The 26,604-nt window shown below is 39.2% G+C and overlaps 1 protein-coding gene across 3 annotated transcripts in view; it reads left to right on the top strand.

Annotated features, from left to right (window-relative positions):
- The window catches only part of BTBD7 (BTB domain containing 7), a 51,538-nt gene extending 25,910 nt beyond the window's left edge, over positions 1-25,628 (top strand). Inside the window, exons 4-12 of one of the 3 annotated variants that reach the window (XM_030452293.1) lie at positions 9,277-9,485; positions 10,875-10,950; positions 13,070-13,230; positions 13,543-13,686; positions 13,922-14,035; positions 15,434-15,623; positions 18,721-18,899; positions 19,609-20,037; positions 20,652-21,750. In XM_030452293.1, coding sequence (XP_030308153.1) covers positions 9,277-9,485; positions 10,875-10,950; positions 13,070-13,230; positions 13,543-13,686; positions 13,922-14,035; positions 15,434-15,623; positions 18,721-18,899; positions 19,609-20,037; positions 20,652-21,467 — 2,318 coding nt within the window. In that variant the 3' untranslated portion in view covers positions 21,468-21,750. Of the gene's footprint in view, positions 1-9,276; positions 9,486-10,874; positions 10,951-13,069; positions 13,231-13,542; positions 13,687-13,921; positions 14,036-15,433; positions 15,624-18,720; positions 18,900-19,608; positions 20,038-20,651 lie in introns of all 3 variants that reach the window. The other 2 variants (XM_030452294.1, XM_030452295.1) reach the window with 2 other exon arrangements.
- Positions 25,629-26,604: the final 976 nt, after the last annotated feature.

Below are 26,604 nucleotides of genomic sequence, written 5' to 3'. Positions count from 1 at the left end.
TATGTACTTCTTATACTGGGGACTTCAGAGCTGGGCAGAGTGTACCACGTGTGTTCTCACAAGGGCAATAACAATGCTAGAAGACGTCAAAGGGAAACTTAGGGAGGCTTACAGGAAAACACTTTTACTTTTTAGGTATTAGTAAATACTGAAAAGAGAACTGATGTTTTATTTGGTGCTGGGTTTCATTACTTCTGCTCACCTTTAGTTGAGCACACTTGGATCAATGTGTCCTAAACTGACACTCTTCCCAGTACTATGCTACAGACTGGAATATATATTCTATGAGTCAGTGGAAACAAGATCTAAACTTTTCCCTGGACTTTTTCTCCAACACTGCTTCTAGGGAAGGACAAGGAAAGGCAGCAGCAGGAGCTGCACTGGGCTTTGCAGTGTCTTGGTAACATTCTTGGGTGGCTGGAATCAGTGAGTGAAGCAGTACAGCTCAGTATTGATGTCCTTAGGATGTAAAAGAGCTGTAGCATTTTGGGTGGTGGCCATTGTGAGGAGGTAGAGGGATGCAGTGGCCTTCAGAGGTCTTAATTTCCTGGGAAATTTGTGTTTGCTCACTAAAGTGGTATGCTGGGGGAGATAAGGAGGTTGTTGTGTCTATGAAAGAGATGCAGTAGAATTAAGCAAAGGCTGAAATTTATTATATTGTTCAATACTAGCAAATGTAAATTTGCCATCCTCTCAGATAATCAAATTATAGATGTTAAGTTGAACTAATTAGGATTTTAAAAATCAGTGCTCTGTTTCCTAGCTACAGGGGAAAGCAGTAAGCAGCCTGTAGAAAATCCGTATGTGATGGTGAAGTCAGTATCTAATGGTTCCATACTTTGTTTGCTGAGTTCATGTTTAGGTCTCTGGTTCTATGCTGGCAGTGAAGAATTGTTCTGGTATAAGAGTATAATCAAAATTAAAAGTAAGCTTATTTGATCAGGGAAAAACTGCATGCATGTACTTTACTAGGTCACCTAAGAAATTGTAGACTTTAGTAGTGACCACATTCTTGCTTCAGCACTTAACCATAGTACCTTGTCCTCCCCTGTTTTAACATTTAACATGAGGTAGATGAGAAATCTTAGTGTGAGTGTCCTTCCCATTCCCTAATTTCATAGCTAGCATAGTTCTGTGCTGAAAGCTGTCACTCAAGCATCTGGCTTCTAGATGTTATGCAGAGAGAGATGCTAGAGGAGACAGCATTGCATAGGTGTTGGAGACCACTGAGCAGGCAGTTCTTATGAAATTTCTTAGCTTGGTCCTCTGACAGCACTTTTCTACTCTGCTGTTCTGCAGGTGTCCAGTTTTGCCCAAATTCTGACCAATCCCATCAACTGGCTTTCACAGTAGCTGACGTCTTAAGTTTCCTCTCTAGCTTTCCACACCTCCTGGCTCAAATTTTCTGACTCAGTTCAGTCATGTTAGCCAATTACAAACTTGCTAAAGCTCGTCTCCCTGGTTTCCTGGAAAATATTTTGGGCTCATTATATGTAAGTCTGGATACTTTTTCCAACTAATTTTGGTCACTTTTACTCAGTTTTGGCTGGGTATTTGTAACTGAGTGTCAAATGAAGCTGATGTATTTTAAAGCTTCTGATCAACTGTTTTTATTTTCAACAGATTTTAGTTTGATTTGTCTCCAGGGACCTTTCTAAGTATCCAGATGTTGTAATTTTTCTTCAGTTTCAGCAGATGGTATGGCTTTGCCTTTTTCCATGGAAATCTTCCCGTTCCTAATACAGCAATACTATTTTTTTTTCTGACTATTGTATTTTAATAGATGGTTTCCCTGTGATGAAGTCAGTATGGGTGTGTGCTGTGAACCTTTACTGTCCAAATAAAGCAAGATCGCTTGGTTTAGAATCTACTCTGACTTCAGCTTGATTTGTTTCAACTGATGATTGTCACTTATTTACAAGAGAAACTGAATTTGGTCTCTGAATGAGTTAATTTCAATAAAATAACTAATCAGACAATCATACTGAAAACCATGGGACAGAGACAGCTGTTAGGGAGGCTGAAGTACTTGTTATCTCAAAGTGATGCTTTCATGGAGGCTGTGAGAATTAAAGCCCCTCTCCAGGAGGTTTAAGCACATCCCTTAGTGGAACATTCCTGTGATCTGCCTGCTTTTTTCTGCACTCTGCTTCTTCGTTGGGCTTTCATGTCACCTTTCTGCTCTCTGTCAACTGTACCAGTACCATCGTTTTAACACCATGATTCACAAAGATGAGGTTTAAAATCACTTACTCCTTCCTCTTATGTAGTAGTTATTAAAACCACATCAGTTTCCTAGTCTGGTTGATCGTGTGTTGCTAACATAATTCCACCTTCCACTCCTAATATGCTGCCAGATTCATTGGTGTTGTAGAGAAGTTTGACTTCCAAGTATATTATTTTTATGAGATAACTGTATCAGATACATGAATCCTCTTGAATCCTCTTCTGCAGCTTCACTCTATTGCTTACTATTGTGAATAATCTCACTGATGTGGTGATACAGTATGTTCTTCTGTTAAAGGTTTTTGGATACTAGGACCCACTGAATTAGTTATGCCTGGGAATCTTTTCTGATTCTAAAAGTTTTTAAAGTTAAATTGACAAAAATAACCTAATTTCAGACTCTTTGCTTTCCTTTTATTTTTAGGTGTTAACTTTACCTTTCACAAGAATAAGAAACTTTACTTTAAAGCCATATGCAGTAGCATGGCCTTTGATCTAGAGGCAGATATCACTGACATCAAAAGCACCCTTGATCTCAGCAGGACTGAAATGCCAGGAAGCCCACACTAACAGTATTGAAACACACTGACACATTGTGGGAAGATTATAGCAAGTGTGTCAGTTATAGATCAGTGCAGTTGGAATGCTTAGAGGAGCTGGTCTGGCACTTAACTTTAAAATGTTGGTATGATTGAATAAATATTAACATAAATCTGACCTTCAGTGATTCACTTGCAGTCAGGCCTGCATTTATTTCTTGGGTTTTATATTATGAGCACTGGAGAGTGCAGAAAGTGGAAATGGTCTTCCTTAGAGCAGTTACCTTCCAGGATTATAGGCAAGGATAAAGAATTTGACTGAGTTGTGACACTGGCCACACAAAATTTGCTTTCAATGTCATAGTTTTTAGAGAAACATAGCTGGTCACTATTTTCAGGTTTTTCTTCCAGCCTCCTGTGTTTAGGAAGTGTACAGCTTTGGTATTGAATATACAGTTGATTCCCATGTTAAGTTCTTCCCTCTGGTTTGTTATGGTTGAGTTGGCAGCTTTTTGTTCGTGTTTTCTGTTCAAGCTGGATTAGCTGTGCTGCCTTCTGCTGCTCAATGTGCTTCTTAAGGAATCCTGAAGCCCAGTCAAGAGTCAGTATTGCTGGGTTCAAGAAACCAAGAGAGTAGATGCAGATTTCAGGCTTCCCAAATTAGTGCATTTTGCATGGATTCTTTGCGAGATAAAATGCTAAAAAATTTTGCCACAAATACTAATTTTTTTCAGCATGTGACAATGTCTTTCCATTTCTGGCCAACCTTACAGTTTCAAAAATCCAGCTGTTAATATCTTAGACTGTCTAACAGCTTTATAACTTGTCATATCATAAATAAAAATACCTTTAAACAACATAAATTTCATTGTTTTCATCTGCTCGCTAATTTAATATTTCATATGACTGGATAATATGCTGTATTGGATTTGACACAGCTAACTGAGTTTTCACTGTAGAAGGGTGGTTAGCATAACACAAAATGCTGCTTGACTTAACCTTCAGGTTGTATTTGATTTTTGCTTTAACAGTAAATCTGAAGGGCTGTAAAGTTGTCACCTTTGTGTCTGAATAAAGCAAAAAATAATGTTATATACTTTAACAGTGCCATAATGGATACACTGAATTCTGCCTTTCAAGGATAGGAATATGTGACTGTTTTAAAATTTTGTGCTTAGAAAAAAATCTGCAGAGAGATTAAAAATAGCTCAAAAGAGGTACTGATTTAGCAATAGACTTTAACAGTGTTTGACCACTAATGCCCCTTGAGTCCTCCTTGATCTCCAATGCTACTTGGTTTATTTTCTGCAAAACATTTGTGTAGTTTTGTACCTTCAGGTAACAAAGCTTGTGTGCTTCAGAACTCTAAAATGTGGAAAATAGCACATCTACAAATTACAGGCTTGGCATCAGTTAACTATTAACTTAATGTCCTTTTAAAGATTTTGTTTAAACAATTTGTTGATGGAATGGAAAAGAAGAGCACTAAAGGTAGAAACCTGTAGCATTCCTTCAAGACAGAGAATATGGTGCTGCCAGGAAGCAATAAATGTTGATAAACTGAGAAAGTCAATCTGCATCCAGAAAAAGGGTGCTGAGCCAAGATCCCCTGTTCTCAGTACAGTTACAGGAAAGTAGAGGTTATGGTAGTTGCTGCTTATGTGATAACCAGTGAAAAGTGTTGTTTTCTCTTTGTGCTATATGAGTGTTCTGACTGGCTTTTAGTGTTTTTTGATGTTTTGCCTACTGCTGTGGAGACCCTGTTAGTATTGCCATGTGTCTCAAGTTGTGTGAGGTCTTGTGAATCTGATGCAGATTTTCTGGCTGTCAGAAGTGGTTCTGCTGCTGTGCCTCTGCATTGGCCTCTTTGTTTCTCTTCTCTGTGCTGGCAGTAGGGTTTGTGCTGTTGGGGATCTAATGTTGCTGGAAGCAGGATTGACAGAAGTTTGTTGACTAGCTCATTAGGTGGCCACCCAAGCATGAGTTTGACAGATGAGCAGGAGATGCAGAGTGTGAAATGAGAGTCTGGTTTAATACCACTCTGCAAAGGCCTTGGCTTCCACGACTGCTCGCTGAGCCTGTGAGTCTATGCTGCCTTCTAGAGAAGAATCCTTAGCAAGTACAGGACACATTTGAATCTTTGGGTCTGTAAGACACGGGAAAGAGGCTGAAAAAATATTGTTAGGCCTTTTTTCCTTTGTCTTCCTGTCAGAAGCTGGGTGAGAGCAGCAAGTGTGCTCAAGGATGTGTTAGACAAGCATCTCTGGAATTTCCTAACATGTTGCAGACCCAGACTAGCTACAGGTCATTCCTCCTAAACTGTTCTCTACACGCCAGCAAATTCGAAGTATGGTTCCTGATTGACAGCATGGTCTCTGGTAATGCTCTAATAGCTCCAGTTTTGTGTCTAGGTGAATTCTCACTGCTGTTTTGTTGTTTGTTTGTTTGTTTTCTTTGGCTCCACTCATTTGCCTAAGTTTAGGATAACGATCTCCAGCATAGAGTGAGTTAAATCAAGTTACCAGTTCTGTAGTAAAAACTTTGCTTAATTCCACTTTTTCTAATTGTTGAAGGGATTTAATTTGTCTTTGTGTCTGTCAACTGTCTTGATACAGTTCCAGGCTACTAGCTAGCACGCCACATGTGGGTTTAAGCTATTTCTGTTTGGAAGAACAATGGAATTGCACTTAAGAAAGAACTGGGGAAGCAGAAGGGACTTGTTTGTATCTAGGACCTACTGGTATCCAGCAAGATGCTGGAAGTGTATGGAATAGCCTTATTTGTCTGAAATGTGATAGTCATCCTTCATTTCTTTAGACTCCAAGTTAAATGTCTGAAAGATACTAATAATCACAGAAGCTCAGGATATACTGCAAACAAATCTTGGAAAGGCTGTTGCTGCCTGAGTATTACAAAATAGCACTTTGAAAAATGTCCTGTTTCACTGTGAAGAACAATATTGTGGCTATTGGATGACTGCTTTTTTTGCCAAGTGGCCGATTGCTAAAGCAAAAAAAAAAACTTCTGCCAAAGAAGAAAATAAATTGGATTCTTTCCATTGCTAGAATTGGGTTGCCCCATTTATCCAGATTTTCAGAACGCACTTTAATTATTACCTCATGTTTACTTCGGAAGAAATACTTTTAGTAATCCTTCAGTTCCGAAACACTGATAAAATTACTTGGGAAAAGGACTGTTTCATTTGGTAGGCATCCTAAATGAGCTTTTCACCTGGTGATGTCATGTCATGTTATCAGTAGTTTTGCAACAAATGGACTTGACAGAAGAACTGGGACTGAGCCGATGCTCTGTTTCTATAAATTGGTGTTGCTCAGATCTTTGACACTGCACTTTTCTAAGAAATGTAGCCTTCTATAGGGGGCAGGTATCCTTACTGTTTCAAAAATTAGTGTCAGATGAAATACCATGAATGCATTCTCTTTGAGATAAGCTTATTTGCTCTTGCAGTTTGAGATTCCTGATTGACTGATTTCAGGGAACGGGTTTCCATACTGGCTTGGAAAGGGAGCAGTTTTTACATGTAATATATAGACTTCAGGGGTATTTGATCATCTGCTGAAATCAGCTTGCATGCAAAAAGTTGTGTTAGGGTTTGGCAGTGCAAAACTTACTGCAACACAACTGTTGACCCTAAAGAATTGTTTCAAACAGCTCTGTTTCTTAATCAGGGAAGCAAACTCCTGGGTTAAGCATACTGCAACTAGTCATGGTTAGCTTTCATTGCCTGTGCCAGGTTTGCAGCTTACTTATTTTTTGAGCCCAAAAGGGAAAATAAAAGGGACTCACATGATGAAGTTAAATACAGTGTCATCCATGAACTATATAAGTAAAAATGTGAGGAAAATTCTAAGTAAAATTGTAAGTAAAAAGTAAGAATTTTAAGTAAAAGTGGAAAGCTTCAGACCTCATTTACTCCTATTTCTGAAAAAATGCTGAAGTATTCTGAGCTTTTTTTAAGGTAGGGGTTTTTGTTTGTTGTTTTTGTTTGGGTATTTTTTTTAAAAGCACTGGTTTTCAGATTTTTTTAAGAATTTAAGAATTCAGAGTTCAGTTCATCCTTTAGGTTTCTGGGGAATTCCCCTACTTAGAGGGGGCAGGTTCTCTAACCTATACCAAAACCCAAGATTTGTATTTCAGAGCAATTCTCATCTTCTGTTCTCATCTGTACCAGTGGTGATTGGGCTGATGTTCCAAATGCCTCTCACCAATCTTTGCTGCACATTCACTGCTCACTCAAGGTTTCTCCTCACCATGCAGCTTAGAAGTCACAGTCTGTAGTAAGGCTTCTTGCAGTAGTAATAATAATACATAACCTAATGCTAATAGGAAGCTCTGAGAAGTGCTGTATGACTTCAGTAATTCTAAAGAACAAAGCAGGTGTGCTGAAACATGACTCAACACTTATCCTGTTGTCAAAAGCAAATGGAGAGTCTAACAAGGGATGAATAGCATAATGCTGCCTTTAATCATCATTCAGAAATGTGTCTGTGTTTGCTGGCCCTTCTGTCAGTGAGTACATTGATATAGTCTTCTCAGATCAGGCATGTGAAAAAAATCATCCGAATGCTTGTTGAGGAAAGTTTGTTTTAAGTATGGACTGGTGTAAAATTAGTTACATTTGGGAAGAGGGGCATTATTCTCATAAATTCTTTTGCCAAGTAAAAAAATATTTGCAGAACTATTTATACATTCAGACACTTTATTCCTGAAATTTGCTGCTAACATTCTCACTGAGCTTTGACTCTTGTATTCACTGTATTTTTTTTTTTATATTCAAGTTTAGAAAATTTTAATGTCTCAATATTGTTCTCATAATTAACGTGTTGGTGTTAATGCATATTAAGTAGAAATACATATGTTTAATAGGACCGGCAAATTTATAACCTGCTTCCTGTTTTAATTGTTGCTTCTTAGTACCTTCTTTTTTACCTTATTGTTTAAATTTCCCTTTTCAATGACTTTGCTCAGTAGTTCCTCTGCCAGATACCTTTCTACTCAAAGTAGCACGTTCACTTGTTACTGCTGACTCCTTAGTATCTTGTCCCACATATTATTAGTTGCAAAAGAACTGAGTCAACACTTACTCTGTATGCTGGCCTGTGTAGAAAAGTAAGATTTTATTTTAATTCTATTAATTTTTTCTAGTATTACATATATGCAACTACTTCAAAAATATGTAGCATCAGTACAGCCTCTTTCATCTTTGTCTTGACAAATGTTAAGATTACTGTGCTAAACACTTTGTTACGCAGCTTAATCCAAGAGCTCAGTTATGACATACAGTTCTCTAATTATCAAAGTTTAGTTTTCAAATATCGTTGAAACTGAGAGAAAAATTATGTATAAAAAGTAAAATAATAACAGTGTAAGCAGACCGCTCTGAGCTGTGTGAAGACCTTTCATGGGCATAAGCACAGCTGTAATTTTGTGGCGGTAGTGGTTTGAGAGTGGAATGTATAATTCTAAAATAAGATTTTTTTTTCTTTAAATTGCTATCTGTATAGTACAAACAGAAATAGTATTCTGTGTATATTTAAACCAGATGTACAATTGAAATCAGGAAACTGCTAACTTCAAGTTATTAACATGTGGTACCATCTGTCTTAACTCAGTAACCCTAAGCACCTATATTTTCAGCCCTCCTGTGATGTCTCCCCTTTGTTCCGAATCTGCTCCACCTCTCTTCAGGAAACTTAAATATCCTCTGTCTCTTCTTCATAAGATGTGTACTCTGTGCAGAAATAAAACCTAATGCAGCAGTGGGTACAAAGAAACTGCAACAGGCTCATCAGAACACCTGCCTCTGGGATGCTTCATTTTTTGCTTTCTCCCAGAGGAGCTGCTCCCAGTTCTGGCACCTTCTCTACCTTGCTTGGTAGGGTCAAAGTGGTGGCTGAGAGCAGCCACCCACTGCTTCCCACCTTCTCTGTGAGCCAGAAAGTGATACTTTGCTGCCCTCATCCTGTGCTGGGTAGCTGACTACCAATAATATATCACAGCTTCTGGTTTGCTTCTTTGCATGGTCTGTCTCAGGAGTGCAAAGTGACCTTTATTGCAGTTTTTAGGCTTCTACGAATCTGATCTAAACAATAGTGACTCAAATTCAAATCTGCAACTTTAAAATGTGTTAAACAGTCAGTAATGTATATTAACCAAAGGAGGTTCTAGTAGGGCTGAACTGGTTTTCCAGTTGTTCATCCAGGCATGCCAGCAGACATGATACTTCATGTGCCTTTAAAAGCTAAATGACTGTATAGTTGGAATCATAAACCATAATTAAAACTATTACACTTTTAATCAGAATTTAACCCTGTTTGCAACCTTGGTCTGTAGGGCACTGCTGTTTTTTACTTCTTTACTTTTTTCTGGTTTTATTTCTGCTTTTACCATGAGTCATGTAACCCTTTATGTTACAGATTTAGGTGTATGTATAATTCCTTCACCATCAAAGTGCTTCTGTGACAGCATCATTTTTGCTTTTGTTTCCTAGGCTGTGAAGATATTATTGCTGAGAGCATCTCACTAGACACCTTAATTGCCATCCTGAAGTGGAGCTCTCAGCCGTACGGTTCCAAGTGGGTACATCGACAAGCACTACATTTCCTCTGTGAGGAGTTTACCCAGGTCATGACTTCAGATGTCTTCTATGAACTCAGCAAGGACCACCTGCTCACAGCTATTCAGTCTGACTATTTACAGGTGACCTGCAGTGCAAATACAGCTGGTCCTGCATAGAGCAGGATAAGTGATACTGTTACTAACACTTGGGAGTAGCTCTTTTTAAATTGTAGGCAATAATGGGTTTGTGTGCACACTAAGCAGTCCTTTTATAATATATAAAAAATTAATTGAAGTAGGATTATGAAAACTGTTTTGTTCTTGTCCTGTTATGCAACCCAAACTGGTAGTAAATGCTGTTGTTTAGAAGCCTAATAATAGTTTAGAAATGGCTGCAAGGTATTTTAAACAAAGCATTTCTTAATGTCACATTTGCTTTGCCTGTTTAAGTGTTATAAAATTGTGGTGGTAGTAGTTTTGTTCTAACAAAAGTACATCCTAGTTGGGTACAGTGGGAGTCAATAAGCTTGTAATTGTTCAGAAGTCTTAACTTATTTTTGGAGGGAGGCATAATATATACTTTCTGACAAGTATTGCAGAATTCATCTTTTTTGTGACTTTCTTGAGTGATTGTGTGGCTTTAGGGAGAAGAAACCATAGTGACAAACAGAAAACTTAGGGATTTTTGCTAGCATTTGTCTTTAGGGGACGAATCTTTATAATGCTGGCCAGCTTTTTATAGCTTAAAGATTTTTGGATTTATTTTTTTTCTTTTGTTTTATCTGTCCCAATATTTTGGGGTTTTGTTGTTTTGGGGCTTTTTTAAATTTGGAGGTTACTTAAAGTGTTTGGTATATTTATAAAAGCTTTGTTTACTATAAGCATTTCAGGAATTACAGTAGCAGCACTGTTGATCTTCCATAAGAGTGTATGTTGTGACAAAATTTCATACAGTAACTGTTAAGAATTAAATAGACAAATTTAAAATTTTCAGTATGTAATTTTTTCCTCTTAAACTGTTGAGTGGTTAGCACATGCATGTAGTTATGAGCAAGGTAAAGTTGTTTTGTTTATAGTATTACTGAAAATATTTTTTTTTTGCCTAGATTATAATTCACTCAGTTTGATGTTTTTTCCATAGCTTTGAAGGCTGTGTAGATGCTGAATTTGTAATGTTAGAATAGCCAAACACCCAGTGTTAAAACTACTCCTTTTAGTTAAATTTAATTTAAATTTAATACCTATGGTAGACAAAATTTTTCTGTAGGACTTTTTTTCCCTCTTCTTACGGATTCAGTAAGTGAAATTAATCTAGAAATCATAGTGGGAGATATATCAGTAGAACTACCTTAAAATATCTGGATTAAGTGGTACAGCAAGATCATAAAGTACAAATGTTTACTTCACTCTTGGTATAGTTGTTTCTTTATAGTGGTGAAATAGCTGGGTATGTGATTTTTAGTGTCACACAGAAACAAAAAATTCAAACCCCTAAGCATATGCAGATTGCTGACTTTCCCTTTCTACCAGGCAAGTGAACAAGATATTCTTAAATATCTGATTAAATGGGGAGAACACCAGTTGATGAAGAGAATAGCAGATCGAGGTAAGGATCCTTTAAACCACACAGTGCTAAACCAAATACACAGAAATGTAGGGAAGTTGTTTTTTGGGGTATTTGTTTGTTTGTGGATTCTTTTTGTTTTGTTTCATTTTGCTTTGGGGTTTTTTGTGGGTAACCTGTTAAGTTAAGGAACCTTTATAGACTTTGCTTGCAGTATGGTCAAGATTAAAAAAAAGTGCCCTTTCAAAAAATTATTTTTATTTTTTTCCTCTCCTCCAAGCTGGCGTTCTCTAAAAAATGAGAATACAGACACTCTTGGGGAGCTGGAATTATTTAGCCTCAAAAGAAGAGGCTGAGGGAGGATCTTGGCAAAGTCTATAAATATGTTAGGGCAGGAAGCAAAGAAAGTAGTGCCACACTCTTCTCTTGGCACCCAGGATAGGACCAGAGTCAATGAGGCATTAACTGACATAGAGGAAATTCTGTTTAAAGACAAACTGGTAAGATAGTCAGGCACTGTAATAGGTTGCACAGAGTAGTTACAGGGTCTCCATCCTTTGAGATGTTCAAAACCAAACTGGATGTAGTTGTGGGCAGCCTGCTCTGACCTTCCTGTGGAGGTGTGGGGGAAAGGGCTATGACTGGATGAAACCTCCAGAGCCTCCAGAACCTTTCAGCCTCTTATTGTCTGATTTTGTTGATTGCCTGTTGTCTTAGGATTATTTTTCTTGTAACTGACTCATCCAAAAAAAAAAAAAAAAAATCTGCATATCTTTCACTTTTCTGTCCTCATGCAGGCTTTTTGTGGTAGTCTTATTCTTAGTCTACAGTGCCAACCGTTCACTTCAGCTTGAGTGTGGTAGTGAGAAACAAGCCATCAAATGTAGCAAGTTTTTTTCTAAAGTAGATGTAAATGTATTAGCACAGATGCATATTATAATATGTACAGTGGTAATTTCAAGGGCAATCTTATTTGTGTTGGAAGTGGGAAGTAGGTTAAATATCTTTCCAGAAAAAACAAATTCAAGTAACAAGATCACAAAGTGTCAATCAGATAGTACAACAGGAGGAACAGAAAGGGAAGAATGTGACTTTGTAAAGACAGAGCAGTGCTGGTGTGGCTGCTGTCTTTGGAGGACTGGCCCTGTTTTTGAAATGCACTGTGGCTGCTTGCCATGCAACTGCTTTGTCATGGGCATGTATGAAATGCAACAAAAATCTGTTAAAATATGTGCTTTTAGTGATGTGAGTAAGTATTAACCTTCTAAATTCAAAACGTGGTATTCGAAGTGTTTGTCTTGGGCAAACTGGAATGTAATGAGGCAGTTAAACAGTAGCAGGCCTGGACTGGAAGACAAGCTGCTCGTTTGGAGTAATTGTGCAGCTTCCTGCTCTTTGGCATTAATTTATTAAATGGACTGTCTCCCTTTCCTGGGATCATCAGATAATGTGATAAGCAAAAGCAGAAATAAGAGCTACACCAAGTTCTATCAGATGAGGGCCAAACTTAGTCTAGTAATTTGGTCTGAATTTCTCAGTGACACTTCTGATTCTGTGGCTCTGAATATGTGATAGTGTCAGACAAGTATGCAGAAGAATTAGAAATTGTAATGGCCTGTGGCCAAAACTTGAGCTGCCTGTACTGAAGGGATGATGGGTATGCTTGGCAGGTTTACTGAAAGAGTGAAACTAGTCAAATTCAGCTTGGGCACAATACCTAAAATACAGGTGAAGATAGTTAACTAGGGAGGGAGGATGACCCAGGTGTGTCATTTATTGTCATAGTGCAATCTCTAGGAGGGTACCCACTCTTGGCACAAAGAGGTGTCCTGTGACCATGAGAGGAATTTGAGTGGGCTTGACACAGCTATTACTCAGGTAGGTTACACAGGGAAACTAGGATAATTTAAGCCAGTGGACTTTTTAGGCCGTAATTTGTAGAAAATAAGTATCTGAAAACTTATGCACAAAGGGAGAGTTTTGGGGGGATCTGCTAGCAGGGAGGTACACATGATTTCATAGTATAGCACTTAGCAGAGCTTTGTAAACACTCCAAACGCGCTTTTTTAAATCAACACTGTTGATTTAAAATTAGACTTTTCTGTAAATCCCTGTATCCCATTAACTACATAAACCAAGTATTTCTTGTTCCTTCCCATAGAGCCTAATTTACTCAGTGGTACTGCTCACAGTGTGAATAAAAGGGGTGTGAAGAGGAGAGATCTTGACATTGAGGAGCTGAGAGAGATTCTGTCTCCACTTCTACCTTTTGTCCGCATTGAGCACATCTTACCCATGAATAGTGAAGTACTGAGTGATGCAGTAAGTCAGTAGTCTCATTCAAATATTATCTCTGGATTCTTTGTACTTCAGAATCTACTTTGTTCAGAGGGTTGTGGGTGCCTGGGGTTTTGGTTTTTTGTTTATTTTGTGTGGTTTTTTGTTGAAGATTAGCTCAAAAAATGTTACCACTCAGAGCAATACATATATCTTTTTTTTCTGGTTAAGTTTTCTGTTCTTTAAGTCATCAGAAAGCTAAACTAAAAACAGTGCTGCAAGGGTTCAGTATAAGAAATGCAAGTTCTTCCCATGTTTATATTTTAAAAACATAAAATTCTTTCTTGATTCTTAAAGATGAAGAGAGGCCTGATTAGTACTCCTCCTTCAGACATGCTACCAACATCAGAAGGTGGAAAGTCAAACGCCTGGCTGCGGCAAAAAAATGCTGGAATATATGTGCGGCCAAGACTGTTCTTGCCATACGTGGAGGAGGCTAAGGTAATAATAATTAACAACACTTGGCTATTGTTAAATTCGAATCTTTAGGGGGTTATGTAAACAGGGAAGGATTTTTGGTATGTTTTATCTCTCTCTGCATGTACTGGCCTAAAATACTAACATTTTCAATTTAACAAGACTTACAAGATTGCTCATCAGGCTCAAGTCTCTAGAACTGGTCAGAAAAATTTCAACAAAATTTTTTTTTGTCGAAATTGAAATGTTTGCGAGACAGATCTTGATGAAATTCCACCGGAAACAAAGCAACGTTCTGAGGGAAACCTCCCTGGTTTCCAGCCAGTTTGCCGGCCCAGCTCCTCGGCAGCCCTCCTGGCAGGCGGATGGCAAGGTGAGAGCCTGAGAGTCCCAGTTTGCAGCTAGTCAGCAGCCTTGGTGCAGATCTTTCAGGCTCCCCAGCTCCCACCAGAGATGGGTGGAGAACTACTGTTCCACTCAGCAGAGGACTCTGAAATGTCATCTTCTTGTTTGAAGCAGAACATATCCAAAGTTCTCTAATCCTCCACAAAATGGAATAAATATCATGTCCAGTTTGACTGAAGTCATTTGTGTCTCACTCAACCAGTAGCTTCTCTGTTTAATATCTTGCATGGGGACTATCAAACTGAAGATCTTGTAGTGTCGCTGATGGTGACATTTGGTGACAGGGTAGAGATGGCTCTGTGTGGGACAGAAACGTGCCATGTTCTGTTTGACAGAATGGGACCATTGTAGGCCCCTAAAGGCAGTGCTTAAGACAACTCCTCACTTAAGTGAAGAGGTGAAGAGGCCCTGAGTCCCAGCAGTGCAGGTTACTGCAGAAGAGGAGTAGGTGAAGATGTGTGCATTCACATCACTTAGAAACTGGGACCACTGCTCTGGTGAATTCAGAACTTTTGCCCAGTGCCTAAGAAAGTACTTTCTAAGGCTGTGAGTTGTTATTGACTTCCCTTCCCTCAAAGAGGATGAAGTATAACTACTTTGCATTTTGGGCACAAAGGTTAGGGAGGACTAGGTGGCATTAAAGCAACAAAGGAAGACCAGCTGCTTAAAATCTTGCCTTTGGTTCTTGTATTGTTAAAACTAACAAAAGTATGTTAAAGAACATGTGATAGAAGCTGTGACTCCTTTAGTTCTCAGGTATATGGTATAGGAGTGCTTTAGTAGAAAACTTTAAATAAAAAGTTAATTTTAGGTTTTTTTCCTCTGTCAGGAATCCTACTTGTTTCTGTTAGTTTCATATTGTGCTGTTAATATTTTTGAAACGTTATTAGCCATTTAACCTTAGATGGGGAACTCTCATTATATGGTAACTATGCTCCTCTTGTAAATCTATTTAGCATTAAATGGCAATCATAAAATGGCATGTGTAAGTCTCTTTCTATTCTTTAAGACATCAGAGGGAAACGTTTCATTTTCAGCCTAGTGCCTCCTACTCAGTGCCACTGGGAGTTGAGAGCAGTTGAGACCCAAAACTTTGCTTGACCTCAAGGAGGTTACTTTTAGTGTGACAGGCACAAAATAAACAAAGCAACTTCTCCAGTCTTTATTCACCTGCCTCCTCTTAGCTCTGAAACTCAACTCTGTTCATGACTAAAAAATGGAATAGAAAATGCTGTGGAAAAGCCAAATACTGTTTGGGGCCTGTAATGGTTTAGACATTGCTGGACTGCATTTGCAGCATGTCCCAGTGGGTATGTCTGTGTGTGCAGTGCCTTCATGGGGCTCTCTCTTGTGGCTGTCGTTGCAGTCAGTGCTGGATGAGATGATGGTGGAACAAACCGATCTCGTTCGTCTGCGGATGGTGCGAATGTCCAACGTGCCCGACACCCTTTACATGGTGAACAACGCGGTGCCACAGTGCTGTCACATGATTACCCACCAGCAAGTCAGCACTAACCAGGCCAGTCCTCCTTCAGTTATAGCCAATGAGATCCCAGGTAAGGCTGCTGCATCACTTGCAATGCTCGTCACTCTTGTGCAAGTGGATGGGGGCCTGGGGCTGGGGAAAGGGAATATGAATTGCTGAATAGTATGACTTTTCTCAGAAAGTAGTACTGCACCATTTGGGCTTCTTCCCATCCAGTGGTAGCCCTTTTGTGCTACTTTGAAGACATTAGTTTTGGATGGCATAGTAAGTAGTCTGAAAATAAGCTACCGTAGGGGATATTATTTTAATCTGCTTCAGCTGAGTAATTTGAAAAACCTTGAACTGATTAAACTTACTATGGAACACTTGCTGGAACATGTTTTTCTTTTTTCTCAGAGTGGTTCTCATTTTTCTATAACCAGTCATCAGAGATGGGTAAGAATGAGAAGGCTAGAAAATGGCAAAATACTGATTTCTTGTAAAATACAAAAGCAGGGGAGTATAACTTGTAGGACAGTCATCTTAACTCAGTTTGCCAGAAAAATATTGAAAGTAGGCACTCAAGGCATAGTTACTCTGTTTACCAAATCACTCTAGCTTTGAAGTCAAATCAGCTTCATTCTTTGTGTGGCAAAGTAGATTTTCATAGGTGGAAGTAGATACACCTCCTCCTCTCTCTGCCACTCCCCATCCACCATTTTATAAGCTCTTGTATATCAGTTATGTCTTCTTTCTATAGTCAACTACGTAGAAAGGAAGTAGATAGACTATTTTTACAGATATTAGAGATGGGACAAAAATAACTGATGTAAATTACTGCGAGAGAATTCAAGTGAAGGTGTTAGGAAGATTTGAAACACTGTACAGTTTAGCACTGCAGTTAAGTGTTCTAGGAAGGTTTGTGTGGTGTTTTTACATCTATTTGTTTCTTATGATTTGGGAAGAGACTTGATAAAGCCTAGAAGGAGCTTCTAAAAACTCCTGTAATTTGATAAAAGTTCTAATTGTTTGTTTGGAAACTTACAGCAATGGCATCTCAGCAGTACATTACAGTGCTCAGACTGTCCCTTCCCATCTACAGAAAAGCATAAATATACTTGCTGTGAATTGAATGTTGTTTCATCAGAAGATGTCATTTTGATAACACTTTGCTCAATCTTAGTTCCCAAAGAAGTTGGAAAGGAAACACCTTTTCAAAGGTCTCTGGCTCTGTTGGCAAACGAGCCATCTTGACCAATCTGAAACTCCACTACAGCTTGATTCTGTAAAACTTTATATGTAGGAATTACTGCCTGCTCTTTGTTTTGAACAGGGATCCCTGAGCCTGGCCAGTAGTTGGGGCACAGGGATTGTGTCCTGGTAGCTGCCTGCTTTGCTTAGTTCTGTAATTAAGCAAAAGAACTGATTCTTTTGCCAGTGCCTTGTGCTACGAAGGGTGGATGGAGTGAAGTTAATTTGAGATTCAGGAATCCATCCCAGAGACCAGATGGAGCACAGGAACTGCTGGACAGAGCTAGACACCATCACCTCTGTGCCCCTTAGGCCAAGCTCTTAGGACAGGGGGTTCTTTACAGCTTGGGTATTCTCCATATGTCACTTGCTTCTTCCTTTACCCCCTGCCCGTGGACTGTGTTTGCATAAGTACAATTGGCAGCATGTCTTGGTGCTCTTGTTGCAATGCTATTGTGAAATAAGTTCAGCCTCTCCTGAAGACTGTCCTACTTTAAGGAGAGGCTCTGCCAGTAATTGAGTCTCCTTAGATATTTTCCATTTTCAGTTTGAATTAGAAATCCTGCACCTGAATTCAGAAAATAGTATTTTTTTATATGTTTAATCTCTCTTCCATGTGTTTCACATGAATACTGGTAAAAAAAAGAACAAACTAGAAACAAACCTGGGTTTGAGTAAGATAGCATTTTTTTCATTTAAAACTTAAATAATTTTTATGCCTATTAGCTATGATTGGAGAACTGCTTCAGACTTCTATAAAATCTTTGTTTTTTCATTGTTAGCAAAATGCTGGTTGCAGCTAAACATCTGGCTGATAAACCAGGTTTTTTCAGAGCAATTTAAGTGTGTGGAGGGTCTTGTGGAGGACTAATTTCCAAGCCTTTAAGGCTTTAAAGAACTGATGTATTTTTTTTTCCTAGTACAGGAATTTACTTGGTGGGGGATAACTTGCACTACTGATGCTTACCCTTCATTTATCATTGTAAATTTTGTGAAATTGGGACCAGTTATAGTTGGATGGTGTTGGGTTTTCTTTCTGTAATGCAAATGTTTTTTCATAGAGTTCTTCTTGTCTGCTCCATTTAATTTTTATGAGCTTTCATTATGGACATCTGGTCATGGTAATATATAAGGCTTGTAAAGCTGGTGAAGGATCAGATGCCAAGACTTATGTATTCAGTGATCTGGATTTGTCTTACATTTTGCACATTTTCCTGAGGGCAGAAAGACCACACAGAAACATCATTCATTGTCAATAGCAGCAAGAAGTGGCATGTGAAAAATTTTGCAAGAGGATAAATACCCCAGATTATATATGATTTCCTTTTGGAAAGTTGGTTTGCTTGGTTTGATTTTTTTTTTTTTTAATTATTTCAATGTGGCTGCATAAAACAATATCATTTTAACAGGTTTATATTGGCTTTCAGTTAGTGTAATTTTTTAAAATGCTCTTTCTGTAGTTACTGGTATTATGGTCTTGTGATTATAGAATTCCACTTGAAGTATGAAATCTATGCCAGAAAAATCAATGAATTCTTGGCCTGTAGAATTCATGAGGGAACATTCAGTTGTTATTTAAGATATCCTGCCCCTACCTTAAATCATGAAATTCCTGCATCGTAAGGGGTTTAAAAAGGAGGCTGTAGTTGTGGCTTGTTCTAGTAGAAGCTGGAAAAATGGTATAAGTCTTTAGAATTTGTATTACATTTGTATTATTCTGTGTGGCTTAATGATGCTCCGAGGAACATGTGTAAATTGAACTGTTTTTGGCAGGAGGCTTTGTAACAAAAACAAAGAAAAAGAGAAGAAAAGATGCCAAGTCAGCCTGATGTTAGATTTTCCTTCAGAATTACACATAACCATTGCTGTCAATCTTATTGTCTCACAGTTCAAAAAGTAATCTCTGTTATCCCCATTCCGTTCTCTGTTATCCCCAGTTCCCAGTCTCCTTGTTGTGAAGGAGATGATCAAACGGCTGCAGGAGCTGCGTCACACCGAGCAGGTGCAGAGAGCTTATGCTCTGAACTGTGGAGAAGGTGCCACAGTCAGCTACGAGATTCAGATTCGTGTGCTGCGGGAATTTGGACTTTCTGATGCTGCTGCTGAACTTTTGCAGGTAGGAAAAATTGCTGTACGAGAGACCCCAGACTCTTTGATTCTGTTCTGCTTATGAATTGACCTCAGTGCTTAGCCTGTAATAAGAGAATTACGTTCTCTGTGCTCATGCAGGTTCAGAAATGCTTTGAAATGCCTTCATAACTTTAGAACTGCCCAGGTGCAAATTACAGTGAGATTGTTGCACTTGATGCGTGTGATTTTAAAAATGTGTAGGTGCAATGTATAAATATTTTTCTCAAGAGTTGTTGCCATTTAGGGTCCTCTTACTGCCACAGATTTTTGGGGATGAGAAAGATCTGCCAAAGAGGCAGCTGATGAGAGTAATTGAACCATAGCTAGAAATCTAGGTTATGATTTGAATCGGAGAGGAGGAAGAACTCCTAAAATGGATACAGTAGATCTGCATAGTACATACTGGGACTGGGAAACTGGAAATCCCACTTCTGTTGTATTCTGCTTTAACAGCAGTTGCATTTGTTGGTCAACTTATTCACACAGTGAATATGATGCTTCTTATTTTATTAAAAAAAAAAAATCTTAATTCTCTAGTAGGTGTAATTACCTCAAGTGTTGCTGAGGTTTTAGGTGGCACAACTAGGCCATTGGGTACTTGCAGATTTCTAGTTTCCAGTATGTGTTAGCTCAGGAGTTTTTTCTGCATAACTTCTTACTTTGCTTTGCTACATGCATGTATTTTACCTTTGCAGAATCCTCACAAATTCTTTCCTGATGAGCGATTTGGGGATGAAAGCCCACTCCTGACTGTGAGGCAGTCTGGACGATGTCGCGTTAACAGCACTCCCGCCGTAGAAACCATGTTTACAGAACTGGACTCTTTTGTGGCCTTCCATCCACCATTGCCCCCTCCTCCACCTCCATACCACCCACCAGCAACTCCTATTCATAACCAGTTCAAAGTGGGCTTGAAACAAAGGGTGCCAAGTCAACATCCCTCCCGTTCCTTTTCTTACCCCTGTAATCACTCAGTGTTCCACTCCCGCACCGCTCCCAAGGTCGCCCCGCCTGTCTACTTGCCCGCTGTCAAAGCAGCACCTCCTGACTGCACCAACACTGCAGGTCTGGGGAGACAAACGGTGGCTGCAGCAGCAGCAGTGATGGCAGCTGACAAGCAAGTAGTAAGTACTGTGATGTTTCCTCTTCTCCCCATTTCTGGCCACTCAGAGTAGCTTCTAGAGAGGAGCTGGGTAGGATTCTTATGATGAAGTAACTTGGCTTTGTTAGATAAAAGAGCATCTTCATAGGTTTGGGGAAGAATTTCCTACCAAACAAACTGTCAGCATTCTGCATCTTAAAGACATGCCCTAATCCCTGAGAGAATGAGTGTTCCAGGGACAGGAGCATTTTAGAGGGGCAAGTGGGAGTCGTTCATCTCATGAAATAATATAGTTTGCTCTACATTTAAACAAAGTGTAAGTCAGCCTCAATAATGGTCTGCCTGCTATAATTCATGGGTAGAAATATGGTGTTTTGACTATTAACCTGTACATTGCCCTTTACTGCACATTCAAGCCTTTTAAGAAGGAGCTATTATTGTGGCACAACAGCTTTATGAAGGAAAGAAATCATTAGTGAGCAGGAAGGTGAAGGTTGTAGGAAACTTGCAGGGTGCAGTTGGTTTAGGCAAAGGCAAATTAGAGAAACGCTGTTTGGAATGACAGAAAGTGTCCAAAATTGAGTTTGTGTTTAGCTTTTTCTTCATTTCCATGGACCAAATTCTTTTCTTTTCCAGTGTACTCAGCCCTTACTGAATGAACTGATGCCAGATATCGCAATGGGTGTCTCAGCAATGTCTTTAAAAGACAGAAGATTACCCGAGCTCACAGTCGACACAGAACTAAGCCAGACGGTTACAGAGGTAGGGCCCGGTCCCCCGCAGCACATTTCATGTATTCAGAACAGACACATGCCCACTTCTCGAAAGAAACATGCAATAGAGCAAAAAATAGATGCTCGAGAAAATCAGCAGGAATATCCTGACTTCTACGACTTCTCCAATGCTGCATGCAGACCCTCTACTCCAGCACCCAACAGGCACAGCCCTTCGCCTTCACAAGGCATCTATTTTGGCCCAGATTTGTACAGCCACAACAAGGCATCACCAAGTGGCTTAAAGTCAGCCTACCTACCTTCCCAGATATCTCCCAAAAAGCAAGAGGACTCTAGGAGGGAATACCTGCTCTCCCAAGATGGGCATCAACACAGACAAAAGAATGAGCCAATACACCTCGATGTCTTAGAACAACCTCCCCAGCGACTGGACTTGGCATTGGCTGCCCAGGAAAATGCTGGTAATGGCCCAGTTCACATCAGGGGCAGAACAAAAATGGAAACAGATTTAACCTATGGGCTAACCTCCAACAGACCTTCACTCTCTGCGTACACCTCTGAAATGCCAGAAGAGAGACCCAGTAGGAGAATGGCAGATGATGAGCCATTGGAACATGGGGCACAGAGAAATGCAGATTTGGAAAGGGAAGATGCAGTAAGCAGAGGAAGGAGGTCTCCAAACAAACCAGACTTCCTGTATAAAAAATCTGCCCTATGAAATAAACCTCCACTATTTCTCTGTGCCTAAGAGTTGTAAACATCCCATTTTTGCAACTTTTGGCCTGACTTCTGTCAGACAAATTCATTCATGCCAGCAGAAAATTCAGTTTCATTCACTTCTTTTGTACATACATTGCTTTATTAGAGACAGCATGTTACCAGTTTATTTTTAATGCTGCTTTTGGTTTTACCTTGTGGGAACTTTTTTGTTTTGAGCAAAATTAATTAAGCCTTTAAAAAAAAAAAAAAAGCTGGTACCTTTTTTCTACAACCTGGTAGCCTTTTGCACCTGTACATCTATTTTAGTGTATCAGTTTTGTACTAATATGTTGAACTTTACTGTCACATTTAAAGGACTGTATTTTCATACTTTTGCATTTTCCCTTTCACCTGCCAGTTCCCTATGTGCATTGGGTTGCACATTATGAAATGTATTTTCTTATGAGATAGTAACAATGTGTTTATTTTTTAATTATAGTAATTCCAAAGAACAGCACATCAAAATACTACATTTTTCATTAGATTTTTTTGTTTGTTTGTTTAGATCTAAAATCTTCCTGATTTCTATGATTACAGCAAGAATCCGGTCTAATATTTTGTAGCTGGACTTTGTCTAGAAAGCCCACTTGGAGAATTATATTTGGGTTTTTAAGCATCCAGGGGGATATTTAGGAGTCCAAATTCCAGCAAAATTCACTGGGGTATGACACTGATTCTGTTTGCTTTCTGGTTTAGCTGTGGCCATGGAGAACTCCGTTATCACCCAGAAGCACTTATTAGACAGACTAGAATTGTTCCTTTGCCCATGCAGAAATAAATATAGAAATACTGTAAAACAGTGATAACTGTAAAAAAGAGAGAACTTGTTTTTCCAGCTACCCATACATGGTGGGAAGACCGGAGTTGAGGATTAATGCTAAATCCTGAAGCATCAGGAAGACAAGGCATAATATCTTTGCTGTTGCCTGCATGGTAACCTTCCACTTGAGAAGGGTTTTCTCTCCAACAGAGGTGCTGAGGTGACTGCTCATTGCCTTGCTTTCTCCTGCCTATGATTTTAAAAAGGGCTTCACTCTCAGTGATGTGATTCAGTGTTCCTTACCTGATCTGAAGTGTTGCTGACTTCATAACTGCAGCTGTTCTGTGAACAAAATCAACGTGAAAAGTAACTGTTCTAACATCATGAAATGTCCAAAGCTTTAGCACTCTTAAATTACACTTCCATTTCCCCAACTTCTATGTTTTTAAAGCACAGATGTGAGGTTCATGCTGTTAACGTGATATGAAGAGGGAATTATAGTGATCTGGGCTGGCTCCCTGCCACTGCATTGGGGTTAACCAATGTAATGGTTTTGATGACTGTAATTATTAAGTGTATCCTTAATACTTACCATGCAGTTTTTACCACAAGTTCATTGAATTTAGCATAGGGATCTGATGCTACTGCAGTGTAGTGATTACTGGTAAAGGCCTATTGCTTGGTTTTGGTTTTTTTAAATGCAGTTTCTATAATGAAGACTTTCCATATAGTAGAAAACTTTTACCATAGATGTGAGCTAACAGGTACTTTAAGATTAGGTTGAGTTGTTCCCAGCAGTTCAAAACGCTGAATGCTAATTAAATAGAAATCTTGCTGCAACTTCACTTTTAGTTGATGGCAGATTCTTATCTGAACTGTTTCATTAAAGTATGCAAGGCCTGGTAACAACTACACAATGTTATTGAAATGTAATGAATACTGCATTTCCAGACTACCAAGTAGCAGCTAGATAAATGAAGATACAAGTGTTTGAACCAATAAATCCTAATGTCTCATGCATACACTTCTGCAGGCCTTTGCTTCTAGGAAAGCTCTGCAGACACTGCTTTCGAGATGCAGCTGTGGAAAGCATGGTGTAGGACTGGAGGGGAAATTTAGCTGAGCTGTGTGGATGATGTGTCTTGTGGGTGAGGGGAGATGTGGTTTGGTTTTGTCCCCTCTGTCAGCCCTTTTCATCTGTTTGGGTTTTTTGGTTTTGTTTTTTTACCACAGAGAAGACACTTGGTGGTCCTGGCCTGATCACCAAGATACAGTATTTCCATGGGACTGCAGCGTAGAACATTGTTAAATGCAAGAAGGTGTGAGTGGGGGGACGGTGCTGCTGCAGGTTAGGGACTGAGGTTCATTGGGTTTCCTCTGAAGATATGAGCACAGTGCTGTCTGACTGCCTGGCTCTAACCAGACACTTGGTCTTGTGTGCACCAGCACTAGAAGCATTAACTTTCATCACATAGAAAAAATCTCAAAACTCACTGCGCTTGCATCATATGTATGTTGGTAGCTTAATTACTAAAATGTCATAGCTGTCCTCAGAAGACTTACTGTTCTGGATAATTTATTTTTACCTGAAATCAATAGATGTACTTGGAGAAAACTATTTATGTTACCCTAGTTTGATGTTATACTGTGTGCCTGGACAGAGATGGGGCTGAAATCTGCAGATGTATCTTTTAAGCTTGAAATCTGTGGGAATGTGTCTGGTGAAGACTGAGAAGTTTTGGGGTTATGGCTTGAGGGAAATTATGAAATACTTTGGAATAAGCTGGTAAGAAATGCCTCTGGGGGGACAGGTCTGCATTTTAGAATACGAAATTGCTTCTGAAATCTCAGAAGTTGAGCAGTATTAAAAAGAGAATAAAGTGTTTAAAAGTAGGTGCAAAATAAAAGTCCTTCTGAGGCCACAAAGACAATCAGGCCATGTAGACAATCTGCATTTTCACTTGTATATTTTGAGTTGGGAAGAAGGTAGCAGCTTACAGCAGCTGCTTTGAAGTGAGAAAGAAGGATTTTATCAAATTACTGGAATTGTATTTTTGTACTCCAGTCTAGGATTCACTAAGTTTACTTAGTTGGATGTGCAGAGGGAGGGGAGGAAGACCATCTTTATTTTTCATGGACGCATTATTCAGAAGCTGTTGTTCATACTACGTCTCACTTGCACAACACACATACCTGTGCTACCTGCTACTTCTTGTTCTCTGTCTACTCAAACTTTGGTGCAGAAGCTCCTTGTTTACATGAAGCACTTTCTCATTAGGCTGGAAATTAACATCTTTTTTTCCTGTAAATTTGATGGAGATAACAGATTACTGGCTATATATTTTGCTTGAGAATAGAGGTATAATCATTGTTTTCATGAATGAGGAAGACTTGTGCTCCTTGTTCTATTGAGAGCTCACGCTACCATTTAGTGAGCAACATGCAAAAACTTCTTATTCCCTTTTCCCTGACCCCCTCCTCTTTTCCTTGATATATGGATAAATAACTTAATTCCTGAAACAGATCCTTCCTTTGAAATGTTTTGTTGTTCTACGGAGTTACTGTAGTTGTGTGTTAATAACTGCTGTGGTGATTGGCAGTTTCTTGATGTATTTTTCCTGTTATTGAGGAGTTTAATTTCTGAAAGTTAAGGCTATAGCCACCTGTACTTGTAAGCCTTGTTTTTTGGTCCTGGTATGTCCAAAATGTTTGTCTTATGGGTTTCTTTGGTTTGGGTTTTGTGGGGTTATTGGGGAGGTTGGGTTTTGGTTGGTTGGGGTTTTTTTATGTTTTTGGAAAGAATACTCATGCTGTTTGAGGCACTGTTCTTTCTTCTAATAATTATATGCTTCTGTGGTAGAGGTGATGCTGAACTCCGCTGAATGCAGGGAACAGCTGAGAGATAAAACTGTAAAACTGTATTTGGGAGTTCTGTAATTATCTGTACTGCCAGGAGGTAGCCCTGCCTTTGGCAATGTTACGGTTCTGTTTCTTGTCCTTGTGTTGTTACTGGTATAAAGTCAAGTGCCTTCAATGCTAAAGGCTCAGAAAACTTTCTTAAACTGACTTCGTGTCCTATGCAAGTGTTTTTTCTACAACCTGCATAACCAGTACTTTGTAAAACTTGTTTACGCTTCAATTGTACATAGTGTTTTTTAAAAAAAATAGTATTTTTATTTAGGTACCTCCAGACTTGAATTCTAGTCTTGTGTGATGCATTGTAAAACAATACATTTCTCTTTTGAGTACCATTACAGTTGTAAAAAGGTTTTCACTGGTTCTATTTTTCTACTGTTGCTGAGAAGCATGTAACACTGACTTTATCCTACATATAGTTGGCATTTCAAATAAATGGCTTGTATAGAAGGTGCTTGTGTGACTTCTTCCAGTCAGCTGTCACCAGTGCTGCCATCTGACTGACCCCACCATCCCCTCCCTCATTGCACCCAACTCACTGTGACCATGGACCTGGGGAGAGGTTTGAAACAAACACTTAAGTGCCCTCTAACAGAAAAGGCTCTTAAAATTCACAAGGTTTGCTGTTTCTTCTGGGAAAAAAAAAAATGCACGATAATGCTTTGACCATGGCAGATAAATGATACAAACCAGTGTAAAAAGAGGAATTCAGGATTAGTGGCACTGCACTGTTCAAGCAGCTTATTGAAAAGGAAAAGCTCCTCGGTGAAATGGTTAAGGGAGTTCATCTGGCTAGAGCTTAATTGACTGAGACTATTCACTGCTACAGGCAATGGGATTTCTCACTATTGGGGCAGTGGGAATTAGCCCTTGATCTAGAAGCGTTTATTTTCTCAGCAGAGCAGCCAGATAAAGGCACTCAGTAAGTTCCCAGCATTCTCGAGTTATCCGGCATCAGCTGAATATTCATCGCATTTCTTTGACTCAAAACAAGTGCTTCACCACTTCAAAGAGATGACTCAAGTTTAAAAGTGCGTCATCCAGCAGCAGGAAGTTTTGATTAGTCTCACTTTGCTGTACAACAGCAAAATATGTGGGTTATGCCTCTACATAAAGTGGGGGTGGGTAGAGTACTGCATGGTCTTAAGTGTTAATTATTGACACCTTTGTTCCCACATTGAGGAAGATGAGTTTTAGGAACAACTTCCTTAACTTAGACCAATCTGACATTCAGTGTTAGAGGCTTTTTGTGCATTTTGCAACAGAGTCAAAGGGAGGATGGTGCTCACCAGAGGGAGGGGAGGCCTAAGGAAACCAGCACAAGGTACCAAAGAAGGGGGAAAATGACATACTTAGGGGCTGTGGCCACTTCAGATGAACTCTTCTCCATGGCTGCAGCTCCATGGCTGCCACGCGTAGG

Source organism: Calypte anna, chromosome 5A (genome assembly GCF_003957555.1).
Source record: "Calypte anna isolate BGI_N300 chromosome 5A, bCalAnn1_v1.p, whole genome shotgun sequence".
NCBI lineage: Eukaryota > Metazoa > Chordata > Aves > Apodiformes > Trochilidae > Calypte > Calypte anna.
Note: the sequence above shows the minus strand (reverse complement) of the source record. Positions and strands in the feature narration are given on the sequence as shown.